The sequence below is a fragment of the Halichoerus grypus genome, chromosome 3, assembly GCF_964656455.1.
Source record: "Halichoerus grypus chromosome 3, mHalGry1.hap1.1, whole genome shotgun sequence".
NCBI lineage: Eukaryota > Metazoa > Chordata > Mammalia > Carnivora > Phocidae > Halichoerus > Halichoerus grypus.
The window spans coordinates 131,554,315-131,568,746 of record NC_135714.1 but is presented as its reverse complement, the minus strand read 5'-3'; the positions used below and the strand labels follow the sequence as shown (position 1 = coordinate 131,568,746).

The 14,432-nt window shown below is 49.4% G+C and overlaps 2 protein-coding genes across 2 annotated transcripts in view; one reads left to right on the top strand and one right to left on the bottom strand.

The window, feature by feature from the left end:
* The first annotated feature begins 4,154 nt into the window (after positions 1 to 4,154).
* Positions 4,155 to 12,762, top strand: SFRP2 (secreted frizzled related protein 2). The gene is made up of 3 exons (XM_036078638.2): positions 4,155 to 5,049; positions 7,471 to 7,551; positions 11,600 to 12,762. Exons 1-3 carry the CDS (start codon positions 4,551 to 4,553, stop codon positions 11,902 to 11,904), a joined length of 885 nt encoding a protein of 294 aa, XP_035934531.1. The 5' UTR covers positions 4,155 to 4,550; the 3' UTR covers positions 11,905 to 12,762.
* The window catches only part of LOC118527051 (toll-like receptor 2), an 89,901-nt gene continuing 83,060 nt past the window's right edge, over positions 7,592 to 14,432 (bottom strand). The window contains exon 5 of the transcript XR_013446522.1: positions 7,592 to 11,273. The gene's annotated coding sequence lies outside the window, so the exon portion shown is untranslated. The remainder of the gene's footprint in view (positions 11,274 to 14,432) is intronic.

Genomic DNA, 14,432 nt, shown 5'->3' with positions numbered 1-14,432 from the left:
TCTCGCTTCGCAGGCCCGGACCTCGGTATCGGAAATCCGCGTCGCCTCCCTTGCGGTGCGCAGCGGGGAAGCGGCTGGCACCTGCCCCGCGTGCGCGTGCGGCGACAAGCTTCGCGTCCAGCCGCAGTCCGCGCCCTCGCTCTTGAGCGCGAGCGGAGAGAAGGCCAAAGGCGAAAGAACAAGCTAGTCTCCCCCACCCCCAAAAAAAGCCAGCCTCACGGCCAACTTTTAAAAACGCAAAAGATCTCAGAACCTCAACTGCGTGCAGGAAGCCGAATTGCAACCCTACAGGGACCCTCTGTTTTGGGAAATGGCGCCCCCAGATGGCTGCCGCGAATCCCACGGAAAGATGCTGGGGCTAGAGCGCCTCTCGGTCCTGCCAGGAGCCGGGAAGGCCCGAGTCCCCAGCCCCAGGACGAGGGGTGACGTCACCCATCCGGCCGGCCTGTGCGCGGATGACAGCCAAGCGACGACGCTGTTGGAGACACCCAACAGGTCTAGACGCGTCCCCAAAGGCCGTGCGGGCCGAATGCACCCAGCGGCGGCACGCGTAATACCAGCAGCTGTACCTCACTGTGTGATCCGCTTCCAGTTACTTAACCCCTCGTGTCTCAGTGTCCCCGTGACTACTTACTTGCAAAATGATAATACCCACACCCACCTGTCGGGTGGCAGTGAGGATTTCAAGAGACGGGGTGCCCTCAGCCAGTGTGTTAGTGCAGCCTCTTAGCGTCGGCGCGGGTCGTCCTTCCCGCGGCTTCCCCAGCCTGCACCCGCCATGTCTTTGTACCTGTGTCCTCCCGACTCAGGACTTGCCGGCCATCAAGGCTCAAAGCCTCCCGGGAGGCGGTGCGTTTTAGTAAGGGGCGTCGAAAGGCAAGCATTCTAGTCGAAAGGAAAGGCGGTCAGTGGTACCGTCATCTGGGGGCTCAGAAGCTTGTTTCCAATTGAAGACTGGCCCTCCGTAGACGGTGCTGGGTTTTGAGAGTCAAGAAACCGGCATATTGTACCCGTGGTTCTCCCCCCTCTCGCTCGCACTCCTCGGAAGAGTCAGTGTTCGCGGGCCGGACTGGGAGACGCCATTTCCCCGGCTCTCCGCTCCTACCCCGCAGATGCAGGGCCCGCCAGCCCCCAGCTTAGAGGCCCCAGCCACAGGACTGAACCTCTGAGCACGACAGTGAGGGCCCTGCCTGCCCAGAAACTTGTAGCTAGCACAGCCCAGTCGTTCTGGCGACACTGGCGGGAAGGTTGTGCCTGGGGATTCTTCAGTGCCTTGACTACAGGCAACACTCAAGCAGGGAAGCGGGGCCAAATCCAGAACACGGATGGCTGAGGCTCTTCTTCAGGCCTGCAGCATTTGGGTGGGATTTCGTTCACTGAGGGGGGGGGGCGTATGGAGTGGGGGGAAGATGGCCAACCCCATCACCAAGGACTCACGGGCAGCCCCTTTAAGCAGATTGCCCGGCTCAATACTTCAGCCTTTAGAGAAGCGAGCACCCACCACCGCTTATCCCGGGTTTGGGTGATTACAGTTTCCGTTCCTAAAACGGGCCAGTACTGAATGGACTAGGGGCGGAGGGGTAGGCACTGGCTCTCGGTTTGTAAAAGAAAAAGCCTTTGTTGACTTTTGCTAGGTGGCAAGGCTCTGAGGAGGCCCGTAGGCCCGAGGGCCAGCCAGGAGAGCCGAAGAGTGCTGAGCGAAGGCGCCGCCGCGGAGCTGCACCACGTGCGCGCGTCTCTCGCGGTGGCACAGCGACCCCGGCTGGGGAGGCGCGCCGAGACTGTCACCCAGCACCCAGCATCGGCGTTCGTGCGGCTCTCACACAGACAGAGGTCCTTGCTCGCGTCCCGGCCTCTGTGGGAGGTTATTTTCTTGTTCCCCCTCAATCATCTGGTCTCGTGAACGCGCCTCTCTCGCGGACACGCGCTTGGCCGGATGCAGGGAGCGGGGGGGGGGGGTGGCTGAATGGAAAGGGAGTGGGGCGCGGCTCCAGGTGGGGAAGGAAGACGCAGCCTGCGCAGGATGAGATCGAGGTTGGGTGGCGCAGGTGCGATGGGGGCTCCGCGGGCCTCGGAACCTGACAGGTCAAAGCGGGACGCCGCGCGTGGCGGCGATGGAGACTCCAGCGCAGCTCCCGGCGCCCCCTGGCGGCGAGTGGGGCTGAGCGGGCTGCGAAAACAATGCCTGGGGCCGCGCCCGCCGGCGGAGCGCCTCGGCTCTGGGTGGCTCCTGGGTGTGCGGCCGCGCCCGGCCTAACCCGAGCCCGACCGGCTTCGGGCTCCTTGGTCCCGCGCTAGGGGGTCTGAAGGGCCGAGACGACCCCAGGGGAGGGCGTTGGGGCTGGGGGCGGTGGAGGCGGGAGAGCCCCCTTCCCGCCCCAAGGCCCAAGTCCTAAGTGCTAGCATCTCCCAGAGCTCAGGTTCTGATTAATTACTTGATTCGGTGTGCTTCCGTTTAGTTGGGGTTTATCTTCAAAACAGTTTGTGTTGGGGAGCGGGGGTATTAGGCCTCTTGGTGCTTTAGTTAGAAACGAAAAGACCCAGGGCTCGTTCCGCGGAAGAGCGGCCTTTTGCTGCCGCCCCAGGCCCTTCCCCAGAAGATCACCAGGGTCAAAGAAAACATGGAAGCTGGACTTCTAGGGACATAGATTCTTGGAGCCCAGAAGATGCTCTCCCTCCAGATGGCGATTTTCCTGATGTGTTTACGGCCAGGAAGGGGTCGGAAATAACACTGAGTGGGCTTTCCCCATCCACACATTTAACCCCCTCCCCAAAGCACTCGGACCCCAATGCAGGCCGGACGACTTGAACCTGGGAGGCCGCCTAGGCCACTGCATCTTTCCGGAAGGAGGGAAATAGGGAAGCTGCGGACAGAGCCTGTGGATAGCTCCCAGAGGCCGGGAAGTAATAACAATGCACTACCTTACATATGAAAGAACCTTGGCGGGGTCGCTCTCGGGGGGATTATCTGTTTGGATCAGCACCGCCACTGCGCGAGGGAGGCTGAGGGGGCGGAGACGACCTGACCCTCAGGGAGACTTGGGTGATTAGGGAGAAGGAGCCCCCCTACACACACACACACACACACACACGCACACACCCCTTCCCTCTCCTGTCACCCAAGCCCCGGCTTCCAGCTGTAAACTTACTGTTTGCAGTCATCAAGGGCAGTAGAAGAGCCCTGGCTCCCCGAGAGCAAGGGCCGGCCTGTCCACCTCTGCACACTCGGTGCCCGCTGGCGTGTGTAGGATGAAGGGACCAACGCTGCCAAGGCCACGACTAGCACTCGTGGATCTCTAGGCAGGGCTCCTTCCTCTGGCCCCTACCCCTTCCCAGGCTGCCCACCTGACGCTTTTTCTGCCAGTCGTATGGGCCCGGCACTAGTCTTTCCAAACCCGGCCCACACTCCAGCTTTCCTGAGCGCCGCGCCGCAAGGGCCTGTGTGTGTTAGGGCCCGCACTGCCTTCGAGCATTGAGTCATTCCTTTCATTTATGGAAGGGGGGTGGGGGCAGGTCTCTTTTCCAAAACCGGGAAATGGTGGGCAGTTGTGTGTGATTCTGACGAGATTCTGCAAAGGCATTTCCACAACGGCAATATCTAGACTTACTCCAACAACGTAACAACCCCAACGTTTTATTTCCTTTTCCGCGTAAAAGTTTTGCTCGCACGACTTTATTTATAATTCTGATTTTTAAAAGGGCACGGGGAATCACACCGTATGGAGGTGGGCCAGGCTGGGAACTGTGGCTGGAGATGGGAGAGGAAACCGAGCTCGCGGAGGCGACCTCGAGCGAGCAGGTCCCGGGCGCGAGACGAAGGCACAAAGAGCCCCAGGGCTGCGGCTCTCGGCTCCGAGAGAGGCAGCTCCACCGCGCAGCGCGGGGGTCGAAGCAGAAACTTCAGGCCGGGGTCAAACAAACCCCGACCTGGGCCTCGCAGGGGGCGGAGCGCGTTCCCGCCGGGACCTGGTGGCGAGGCCGCCCATCGCGTCCGCCGCCGTTACCCCATCTCCTGCAGCCCGCGCTCCGCACGCCCACCGTGGCGCGCAGCTGCCAGGCTTGTCTGTTTGTTTGTTGTTTGAAGCAATCCTGGAGCACACGATCAGCAGCATCTGAAGGGGGTGGGGGCAGAATTTCCTTCCAGGGAGCGCGTGAGGGGCATTCTCAACGGAAAACCAAACCAAAAGAGTAGTGACCAACCCTCCTCGGATTACTCTCCACTGGCTCCTCCCTTTCTCCCCCCACCTCCAGATTTGCATAAAAAAGGCCAAGAAAACTCTGGCTGGGCCCCAGCAGCGGCTCACTCTGCTCCCCCGGGTCGGAGCCCCCCGGAGCTGAGCTCGGGCTTGCCGCGCGAAGCGGAGCGGACAGCGTCTCTCCCGCGCAGTCCTCCCCGCGCCCGGCGTCTCGGCGCTCCCGTCGCCTGGTCGCCGGCTTTCCAGGCCCCCGAGCCGCGCCGAGCAGAGCGAGCCGGCCGGGACGAGCTCAGCCCCGTCTGCCTCCCGCTTCCCCGACTCCGCTCTCCGCCCCGCGGGGGTCGCGCGCCCACGATGCCGCAGGGCCCTGGCTCGCTGTTGCTGCTCGTCCTCGCCTCGCACTGCTGCTTGGGCTCGGCGCGCGGGCTCTTCTTCGGCCAGCCCGACTTCTCGTACAAGCGCAGCAACTGCAAGCCCATCCCGGCCAACCTGCAGCTGTGCCACGGCATAGAGTACCAGAACATGCGGCTGCCCAACCTGCTGGGCCACGAGACCATGAAGGAGGTGCTGGAGCAGGCGGGCGCCTGGATCCCGCTGGTCATGAAGCAGTGCCACCCGGACACCAAGAAGTTCCTGTGCTCGCTCTTCGCCCCTGTCTGCCTCGATGACCTGGACGAAACCATCCAGCCGTGCCACTCTCTCTGCGTGCAGGTGAAGGACCGCTGCGCTCCAGTCATGTCCGCCTTCGGCTTCCCCTGGCCGGACATGCTCGAGTGCGACCGTTTCCCCCAGGACAACGACCTCTGCATACCTCTCGCTAGCAGCGACCACCTTCTGCCGGCCACCGAGGAAGGTAAGCCTTTCCCCGTATCGCCACCCCCCACCTCCGGCCCCACTTCCCCGCCCACACCCAGTTCCGCTGAAGGCTTTCTGGGGAGAATCTCGCGGCCCACACCCCACATCCCGATGTGTCCCCGCCAGGGGTGCCAGTTTCAGGTGGGGCAGACGCTCTTCTTGCCCTCGTGTGTCATCGTGACAAATTTGAGACACCACACACACACACACACACACATGCCTCTCATTCCCTTCCGAGTTACACCAATTGCTTTCTTAGAGACAGTTAAAAGAAAAAAGAAAAAACGAAGAACTGAAAGGCGTTTTTTCCGTAGAGATATGCAGTTATTTTTAAAGATGTTAAGCCCTGGGGCCACAATTCTGAGAGCGTTGGAAGTGGTCCTGTGTGGAGTTGGTAGTGAGCACCCTGGCCAAGGACTCCTCGCCCAGCCTCATGCAACACGTTCTTACCACCGGGCAGAATTCTAGGCACAGAAACATTCCCATACAGGCAGGATAGCCAAAACGCACAGATAGTCTTTTAAGGTATTTTTGTTGTTGTTCCTTGCCGACTTAGGTTTTGGAAATAAGAGCCGGACTGGCTCGGAGCAAGTTGAAGATTGAGCACTGGTTGTACTGCTTGGGTATCTAAGGAAGGGGTCATAAAGGGAATCTCCAGGAATCATTTTTCTATCACTAATCTGCCTGTATCTTAGGAATGGTTTTAATTAACTGGAGAAAATCGTGCAAAAGAGAGTTTCCCAGGTTTTTAGAAAACAGAGGGGGAGGTCCTGTGCAAAAACCTTAAAAGCAATGAAAACCTCATGGGTTCTTGATATTCTTCTTGAAAGAAAAACATACACAATGTGTCTGAGCTGATTCAGGTCCCCCTGACATGGAAAGAGAGCTTCCTAATCCCTTGCAGGGCTCCAGCAGCCTCTCTCTTTCAATCTTTAATTGTTTTCCTATAGCCATCCTTGGTTAAAGAAAATGCACAGTTGTTTAGCAATCTTTCCTGGCAGGCACCTCGAGTTTGCAATCATCTTATTGGTTAGATTTCTAATTTATTGCAAATGTTTGGCATATTTCAAACATTTGTCCAACATATACCACAGACCAACCAATACAGGTTAGTAACATTTTATATACATTCCTAGAGCTCCTAATTGGAAATGTTTCATTTTGTTTGAGTGAGAGGAATTAAGGACAGTTTTATGTGTGTTACTTTTGTTTTTATTTCTTTCCACCATCAGCACCAATATTATAAACTACATTTCTCCAAATCGCCATTTTCCCCCTTCAAAATAAAAGTTTATGGTCTTCAAAATATGCCCTGCAATTTTTCTAATTTGATACATATCTCTTACATCATGAGTCACAAAGTTTTTTTCTGTAAAAATTCAATTTCTTGTTAATGAAAATCAAATTTTACCTAAATTTTAGACCTAGCATTAGCACATTTATAAATGCAAGAAAGGGAATAGTATGTTTTCTTTTTTCCCCCCAAACCAGATTCTTTTAGAAGAGCTTTTAGTAGGCTCTCCGATCCTTATGCTAGCGCGTATTCCCGCATTTGGTCAGACCCCCATAGACAGTTTGCTTCAATTATGATTCACTTCAGAAAAAGCTTTGGGTTTTTTGTTTGGCTGATTGTTTTTTTGATTTGGGATTTTTGGGGGGTGGAGGGTTGTTTGTTTTTGAGAGTTTGAAATGGACAAAGAGGAGCAAGAAGAACCTGACCAGGGAGGAAGATAACAATAAATAAAATAAATAAAAGCAGCTTGACTCAGCCACACACTTGACAGAAAGCACACGGGTGATGCAGAACCAGTGAGAGCAGGCTGCTGTAGTTGCTGAGGTGTGTTTCCAAAGAGAGAAGAGCCCCTAGGTAACCCCTATAAGCACTAGCCACCTATCCCTGTCCAGACTTGAAAATATCGTGAAGGGACCTCCCTGAGACACAACTCTCCTGAAGAGTCCAGCAGAGACTGAGCTGCACTGGTGTCCTGCAGCCGAAAAAGACAATCTTGTGGCATATTTTGTGGTAACCGATTTTCCAAAACCCCTTGAGATTCTTCTGGGGCGTTCTCTTCAGAGAGGCTTTGGGAGCAACTTTTTCAGGGACAGAATTTGTTTGGGGGTGGGGAGGAAGAGGTAAAAAACCAAATCCCTCTGTACACTTTGCCCACAACATTCTTTGGGGGGGGGGCGGTGATTTGTCATTTATTAAACACAACTATAGGCATTCTTGTTTTACCCATCAAAAAACAGGAGTCATGGAAGACTTTCTTAGGAATGAGTAGTCCTTTTCAAAGGAGGCAGAGGCTGGGGTCTTACCATACAATTGCTACTCTTGTCTGGATAAGCCCCTTTGAGTTGTTTACAAATGCCACCTGCTGTTTCCCTTGTAAGCAAATTTACTAATTTTTCACATTTCTAGCTCCAAAGGTATGTGAAGCCTGCAAAAATAAAAATGAGGATGACAACGACATAATGGAAACTCTTTGTAAAAATGATTTCGGTAAGTAATATACCTCCACCAACAAAAGATTTCACATCCAGAAGTTTTATTTACTAGTAAAACTTAAAGGAATAAAGATGTTACTGGATAAGACTTGGGTAAAATACCATCATAGCTCATCTTTCCCAAAGTCCTCTAACTTATTCTATCACAGTTGCCTCCCCATTTAACTATCTTGCCCTGAGTTGTATCTTTTTAGGTGAGATTCGTTGTTCTGCTAAGCAATAATCAAATAATGAGAATTACTCAAATTAGGAATTTTCGATGGCACATTTTTCATTTCACTTTGGCTTTTCTTGCCAGTAAGCATAATTTTGGGCCATGTTCTCTTTCAGTCACTTGATATGAGTACCAAGAATAGAAACATGTAAATATTAGCCTCAGCAAAACAGATTCAAGGCATTCAGTTAGCCAAAAGTAAAAATTTACTCCACCATCAAATATTTTTACCTTATTCACAGCCCATAACACTTTGCTCCTTTGCATTCCATCACTAGTGACTATGTGACTAGTGACTACATCCAAGGTACTGGTTAATAATTTGGGGGGAGGAGTTCTTTAAATTTAAAAAGAAGAAGAAATAACAGTTTAGGAATTTACACTGGCAAAATACATGAAAGGTGCCATATGACATAGTGCTTGGGGACAATAATGTGTGTGATTTGTTACCCAGGTTCATAGTGTGTAGGTCACTACCCTTAAGAGAGTATTTAAAAAGAAAGAGGAATGGAGACTGTCCACACAGAGCTTCATCAGCACCTCTCCACTGTCTTGAGGGCCCCAAGGTGAGGGCAGCTAGACACAGAATCAGTGTTAACTTTGGAGTCAGGAGTGGCCATGAACTTCACCCAGACATTCACTGGGACATTCTTGTCTTCATCCCATTCCAAGAGTAGGCACCTTTTGATGTTTTTGAGAGGCTGGTATCCTTTAAAAGTATTCAGGCAGAAGGTTGAACTTACTGGTAAGCAGATACGGTTCCTGTTCTAGCCAACAATAATGGGGTCTAACATCTGTATTAACATTTCTGTGTACTCAACAAAGTCCTTGAAACTGAGAGAAATCACTTGAGCACTACTGCTGGGGGCTGCCTTCCCACTGTCTCCTTACAACTTACCATCCCAGCAATCTCAGACCTGATCAGGTCCCTGGAACTCTGGAAACAATCCAATCACTGTTCCTTACAACCCTGGGTCTCTTCCAGAAGTGTCCTGGGTTTAACTTTAGCTGATCCTAGAACAGCCATAGCTTTAGAAAAAACTTCACACTGCCAAGGAAGGGAAAAAGAAAGGAGGCAATCCTAAGTCCTAACCGATCTATCCCCTCAGGAAGAACCACAAATGGGATGATAGGGTTTCGAATGTCTGTATTTAAATATATACAACTGTAAGGAGTAGAGAAGGCCAGGCATGCTGGTAGCAGCAATCTCAGATCTCCAGAGCCTTACCAAAACACATTTCTGAGCTTCCATGCTACAAGATTTGATTAAGGGGAAAATAGAAAAATACAATTTTAATAAAATGTACATTAAAATGTATATAAAATATCATTTTCTTCTGGTAGCTTATGTCCTTTGCGCTAGATTTAACCCAGATCTCTCTCCTGACTTTCCATGAAAAAGTTGGTCATATCATGGGGCTCTAAAATGATTGAAATTAGGGCACATGCATGTGCACACACACACACACACACACACACACACATTAATACTTGCTTTATGGCTTCCCTTACAAAAGCCCCACTTCCTAAGGATGTTCTATCAAGACCCAGGCCCCCAAAAAAGTGTGTGTGTGTGTGTGTGTGTGTGTGTGTGTGTATCCTAGTGTTCTCTCTCTTTAGAGGAGAAAGCCTTTCAAAACAACATGGATATCATCACATTTAAGGTATCACACACACAGATTACCTCGCAGCTATGTTTTCTATTTCCCCACACTAATTTTTGTCCCAAAAGGGATAATGAACCTGAATTGTAGGAAGTGCATCATATACTCCTGGTTTATAAGCAGCATTCTATATTGCCTCTATACTTTGGAAAGTAATGGAAGGGTAGAAGCAACAAGGGTAGAAATCTAATTTACTTAAGTCATCCACGAAAGCATCACCCTCTTTCCCCACTACACTCCTGAAGTACAGGGAAAATGTAGGCCTCCTTACTGCAATGGTAAAAGTACCGGTGCAGAAAGAATAGCCCAGAGCTGCCTGCCTATGCATCCAACCTGCTGTTGGATCAGGTTACCATTACCCCTGCCTCCTACCACTTCCTGCATCCCCACTCACATCTTCCAGGGCAGGAAAAGTTATTTTAGAGCTTTGATTCCCTACATTTGGCCCCAGCTGAAAATCCAGGGAGGAAATGCCTGCTGTTTTCGCATGGTGAGCTTTTGCAAAGTTGATTATTTTATAGCAAGAAAAAGATAAGTAATAAATCTTCCTCCTGGTGAAAAGTAATGGTTTTCTGATGTGTGGAGCTCACGAATGTTTAATTTGACCAGGTGCTCCATCACGAATGTTCTATCTGTGTAACATATAATCACTTCTCCCACCATGTAACCTTCCCACCCCAGGCCTGATGCAGAGACGTCAGGAACATGTGACATTTCCATGTGACTTATTCCATGACTTAAGTCCCATAAACCCTGAGAACTCAGTACTACGGTTTAGATGCACATCAGACAAAACAATGGTTGGCCAAATCACAGCATCCTTGATTTATCTGGTTGAGCTTCATTCATTTCCTGGTTGGCTGGAACAGCCATGGTTAGTCAAATTCCCTTTCTGAGATAGAGAGAGAGATCCGCAAAGCAGTTATACACACACACACACAAACCCTCTTCCTCTATGACTAATTTAAATAATGCATTAAACTCCATCAAAGTCAGGAAGTGCCATTCACACATCATCTATACAGAGCACTTGTCATTGTCATTAAGAGTCTTAGGTTACATTACAATTGGGCATGTTCATGTCCCAAACAGGACCAGAAACTTAAGAGACCACAATAGTGTTAGAGGAGGAGGTTTGGGGACCAGCGTTCTGACAACCTGACTTAGCCAGGACACAACCTAACTGGGTGACCTCATGTAAGTCACTGACTTCTCTGGATTTCAAATTCTTTGTGTATCAACAAGAGATTTCAACCGAATGATCCTTTCCAGCCTTAAAATTCTACCCTTTCCTTGCCTTCATGGAGTCTTGAAATTTAATTCCAGCACGTATGTTTGTAGGGTTTTCTTTCCCAAAGCCGACTGTTCATGACTGTAAAATGTGTCTTTTATAGTGAACCACTTACTTTTGGTCTTAGCATTCTAGTGAGTCTACATATACATTTTGGAAACGGTACATATATGATCTATAAACGCCTTGGCCTTGGACAGGCAAATGATAGCAGATGAGAATGAGATCTTCAGAAAAACACTTTTACAGCTAAACACGTTGTGCTCTTAGAGTCTTGGATATTTTTTCTCCTAGTTGCTTTACCAAATCAAATGCAGCTGCTGTAAGATCAATTCTCCTTCCCTGTAGTCTGTTCTTTAGAAAACAATGATTGGGTGATATAATTTCCTTACAGGTTTGTCCAAAAACCTCTCCAACGTAATAAATTGAGTTTAAAGTTTATGGCCACAGAAGGATCATGTTTCACCTAAGAGTCAGGCATTTCTTTTCATGCTGAAGTTTCCAATAGGGGAAGTCATTTGTTGAGGAGAGCGCAAACCACATGCAACCTACGTACAAACACAAGAAGAACACAAGGGCGGTGAGAAAGAAAAGTTAATTGAGTCCCGCAAAGAGATTTTTTGAAAGGATGGCTGATTTGAAATAAAGTGCCTGGCAAGCCCTTTGAGGCTTTAGAAATGAAGCCACCTGCTGCCCCCAGCTCCCAACCACCCCCCCCAACCTGCAGCCCCTGACAGTCTCATTAGCTGCAGGAAGCTCTTCTTCCCTCCCCCCAGGCCAATCACACAAATGAAATGGGGTGAGGAAAGCTCCCACTCTAGACCGTATTCCCTTCTTACAACTGGTGTGATTCTGTCCCCTCTTGTCTTCGTAGCACTGAAAATAAAAGTGAAGGAGATAACCTACATCAACAGAGATACCAAAATCATCCTGGAGACCAAGAGCAAGACCATTTACAAGCTGAATGGTGTGTCTGAAAGGGACCTGAAGAAATCAGTGCTGTGGCTCAAAGACAGCTTGCAGTGCACCTGCGAAGAGATGAATGACATCAATGCGCCCTATCTGGTCATGGGACAGAAACTGGGTGGGGAGCTGGTGATCACCTCTGTGAAGCGGTGGCAGAAGGGGCAGAGAGAGTTCAAGCGCATCTCCCGCAGCATCCGCAAGCTGCAGTGCTAATCAGCCCCCCAGGCCAGCTCCAGGGCCAGGCGGACCATTTCCGCTCTGGGTCCTCAGCTCTCATTTCCCAAGCACAGGCCTTGCGGCTCCAGCCGCCAGCCTGGAGCAGCTTCCCTTGCCTTTTGCACGTCTGCACCCGCAGCATCTCCTGACTTATAGGGCCTTAGGAGGCCTCAGGCACGAATAGCTGTTTTCATATACAGGAAAAACCCACCCAGATCTTGTAGAAATGTTCAAACTAATAAAATCATCAATATTTTTATGAAGTTTTTAAAATAGCTCACTTTAGTTTTGAATAGGTACAACTGTGACTTGGGTCTGATTGTTTTGTTTGTTTTTCTGTTTGGTTTGGGTCAACTGACTTTCACTTTCAGCTGAGGTTGCTGTAACGTGCAAATGGCTTCATTTTCCTACCTGGCCCAAACTTTTGTGGGTCACAAACCTCGTTGAGATAAAGCTGGCTGTTATCTCGACATCTCTCCACTCCAGCCTGAGACTCAGAGCCTAAGTCTTATAATAATTCACCTGTTATTTTACACCCTCCTTGGGGACTTACCACAGTAGCATGTACTGCATTTCTGGGTAGAGTACTTCCATTTATCAAAAGCACATTAACCATCATAGCATGAGTTCTTCGAATAAAGGGCAAAAGAGATTCTATAATTGACCTGAGTACTTTAAGCTTTGTTTAAAACATTTTTTTACTTAATTTTGCAAATTAAACCATTGTAGCTTACCTGTAATATACATAGTAGTTGACCTTTAAAAGTTGTAAAAATATTGCTTTAACCAACACTGTAAATATTTCAGATAAACATTATATTCTTGTATATAAACTTTACATCCTGTTTTACCTACTGCCTGTCTTCTGTCTTTTCTTCTTAGTGGAAGGAAGTGGGAAGGCCATGTACAAGAGTGGTCGCCTGCCCTGTCCTGAGCTCCAGCCCTCCCACGGTTTGAAGGGTCTGTTTCTTAAGTGACTCAGGAAAGTGTCCCCCGCACCCCCGCCCCCACTGCATACCACCTGGCTGCTGCCTTGTGCCTCGCATCTCCTACACATTTTACCACTGCAGACCCTGCGGGGAGGCAGAGATTGGCAGGCTTTGCGAAGGACTTCCCTGCTTTTGTCTCCTCTCAGCAGTTCAGCCGCAGCTACTCGGCGGCACTGCTCTAAACCTAAGGTTCATGAGTCTTACAGTTGTGCTTTTCGTCTCCTGAGATTTTTGTAATGAAAAGAACCCATTGCAAGAATGTTAGTTCCTTCTCCACTTAAACTCTAACCCTTAGATACAGAGCCCTGATTTGAAAGATATTCGCTGGAAGGCAGGGGGGAGCGAAGGGATGGTGAAAAACTGGCATCAGGGTGAGAAGGGGACAGACAGACCTCCAACCATATAATGTCCATTCAAATGCTTCATTGTTTTATGTGAGAACCTCCATAGAAATTCTACGAAGTGCATGCAGACACTAAGGCTCAGAGGGGCTAGAAAGACAGCTCCTAAGAGGCAGAGCCAGGGCTGAAACTCAGGCCTTTCGGACAACAAATTCTGTCTTCTAGTCCACCTAGGACTAGAGTACAGAAACATGGTGGCACTTATCTATTTAGCAAATATTTATTAGGAATCTGCTATGTGCCTTGTCCTGTTCTAAGTGCCGGGGATACATACATGAATCCTTGTTCTTATGGAGCTTATATGAGGGATTATTTTATAATAATAATCACAATTACAATTATATATTTATAACTTATCAGTTATATGTATATATATATATACTCACAGGTAATATGTGAGAGCAACAGAGTGTCCCCATCAAATCTGAAAATTTTCCTGGCATTCATGTGAAGCCTTTATCTGATAGCATTTTATTGATTTACTTTAAAAGTTTCCTGAACATACATCCATGACCTCTCTACAGTACTTCAAAGTCTTCTGGCACCAAAAGTCAATATTGCCCACTACCTGGGCTATAGGATTCCGACAATCCTTTCCATTTTCCTCTAAGTTGCTACTTGACTGTTTCTCATCTGATTCCACAAACTCAAGATAGACCCCCTTCCGACAAGGCACCTCTAGACTAGACTAGAAGAGAGATGCTCATGGATCAAGGCTAACACTCATTTTAAGCATTTCGAACAAGAGACCAGGGACCCTGTAAAAGGCAAAAAAGAGAAAAAGAAGATAAAAAAAAGAAAGGAGATAGTAAACCAAGGAATTAAGAATGAGAAGGGGGAAATATGTACAATGCATCAAAAACTAATGGAAAGCAGCAATCTGGAAGACACTGATGTATCTGAATGCTCCCCCTCCAGTCAAGTCAAAAGTCCCTTCCCATCTACTGGGAAGGAAAAGCCTCAGCTCTGAAGAGCAAGCGAATGCCAGACATGGCCTCTTCAGTCATATTTTGAGGAGCCAGCAGCACAGGCATCATTCCAATGTCTGCCTCCTGCCGTCATGCCTCTCTATGGATTTTCCAATACTGTTCCCATCTTGGATGCAGCTATGAGCCAATGAGACATGCCTGGGCAG

What these genes read in the sequence shown, in the direction of transcription:
- SFRP2 (XM_036078638.2), top strand. Translation starts at nt 4,551, where the DNA reads ATGCCGCAGGGCCCTGGCTCGCTGTTGCTGCTCGTCCTCGCCTCGCAC. An exon ending in TCTGCCGGCCACCGAGGAAG is followed by an intron (nt 5,050 to 7,470) that starts GTAAGCCTTTCC and finishes TCACATTTCTAG; the next exon opens with CTCCAAAGGTATGTGAAGCC. An exon ending in TCTTTGTAAAAATGATTTCG is followed by an intron (nt 7,552 to 11,599) that starts GTAAGTAATATA and finishes TTGTCTTCGTAG; the next exon opens with CACTGAAAATAAAAGTGAAG.